The following is a 1,727-nucleotide window of genomic DNA, read 5'->3' on the forward strand; positions in this document are numbered from 1 at the left end:
GGAAGGTGAAAGTCAACGCTTCGTGTTGAAAGTCAAAACCTATGTAGAATGGTATTTAATATTACATGTATAGCAGAAACAGTGCGTTATTTTTCAAACTTTTTTTTGTTAATAACTTTTTAACGAAGGACAACCGCGGACTAAAATCTTCCGAAGATCACTCGAGGTCATGACCTTGACAACACATTAAGGTCAAGATCATTGGGGAGTGGTCTGTTATATTGTACATTTACCTTATGTTGTTTTCTTTTTTGAAATATGTATATTCTGCTATTGAAATTTAATACTAAATGTATAGTCTGATATTATCGAAGAGCGAATGATGACCTCGGCAAATTAGCTGATTACGATGGAAGAAAGAGCGATTTTGTAGCTTGCACTAGGCAAGAGAAAAATGATTCTTTTGTTACTTTGTCTTTCTTGTAATAGACTTCGAGATGTCTTCCGCCAGCGAAGTCAATTTAATTCAATCTAATCACGATTTGTACGCCTCCTGTGCGTGTTGACTTTATTTTATATTACTTCTGATGGCAAAGAACAACATGATATAAAGATTAAGCTAACATTGATGGAACAAAAAGAAAAGTTACTTTTATGGCAAATTTTGCATTCGCGGCAATTCAATTTCGTCGTAACACATCGGCAAATGCTAATTAATCTTACGTTTACGATATCAGGCTCGATTTTTGTTACGTTGCATTCTATCATCCGTTTTCGCACATCTCCCATTCTCATCGTGGCAAATCCAAACTGTTACGTCGAAAACCGATTCGTTTAGCTTTTTCTTAAATTAAAGTTCTTGTGTCACATTAATGGGATCCATCTGTAAACCACGAGAATTTGTAGCGCTATGCGAGAAGTTACGAAAGAGTCAAACGATCATAAAAGTTGCTTTTCGGTATTCTAAGTGCGAGTTTGAAATCCCATTACAGGATAACTATGAATGCATGCTATCAAATGCATACAAATTTAATCTGTATACCTTTGTGTGTTCCTCATTCCCGGCATCATTACCTTGTATTTACGAATGCTTATGTTGCGTATGCTGCAAGAGAAGATGACCTCGCGGCCGATTGCGGCGGTCTGATTTCCAACTGGTGCTACGAAAATCGGGCCCGTGGCACTATTTGTCGAATCTGAAACATTTATTTTCACCGATTTAATCTCGTATAATTTAATGAGGAAGAAGTAGGTCATTTTGCCATAAGATCTTATTCAGTAAGTGACATTGCATTTAAGAGAAGACTCCTATTTCCAAATATTTCTATTCCACATATATAATTATACTTACAGAGTATCTCAGAAATAAGATAGAAGCCGCATACACGAACCGTGGCGGCGGTGACGCGCAGCTGAGAGTGAGGCCGCGATGGGCCCGTGCTACGAATTCGCGCAATGTGGCTTCATCATACATTGACTGATATGTTTCCTTTTTTAATTCAAAAACAGCGAATATCTCAAAACGGTATGAGAAAACGGTATTTTTGTTCTCCTCGACCTATTCTATATCCCCTCAATGCGGTTCCTACCTTATTTTTGAGACACCCTGTATAATAAAATTACTGAGATAACTTCCCCGTCCAATGAGTAATAATTTAATGTCATCCTTTATTTTAAGACCTCATTCAATGGTGCGAAAGAGATTAATGGAAAAATATATTGGAGTAGAAATTTTATTGTTACTCTATTCATTATAACGACGGTGAAATCTCCTTTGAAAATATTTC

At 36.7% G+C, this 1,727-nt stretch overlaps 1 protein-coding gene across 1 annotated transcript in view; it reads right to left on the reverse strand.

Annotated features, from left to right (window-relative positions):
• LOC105617153 (lachesin-like) overlaps nt 1-1,197 on the reverse strand; it is an 86,475-nt gene extending 85,278 nt beyond the window's left edge. The window contains exon 1 of the mRNA XM_012198723.1: nt 1,015-1,197. Coding sequence (XP_012054113.1) covers nt 1,015-1,197 — 183 coding nt within the window. The remainder of the gene's footprint in view (nt 1-1,014) is intronic.
• Between the last annotated feature and the right edge of the window lie 530 nt (nt 1,198-1,727).

The sequence above is a fragment of the Atta cephalotes genome (assembly GCF_000143395.1).
Source record: "Atta cephalotes unplaced genomic scaffold scaffold00011, whole genome shotgun sequence".
NCBI lineage: Eukaryota > Metazoa > Arthropoda > Insecta > Hymenoptera > Formicidae > Atta > Atta cephalotes.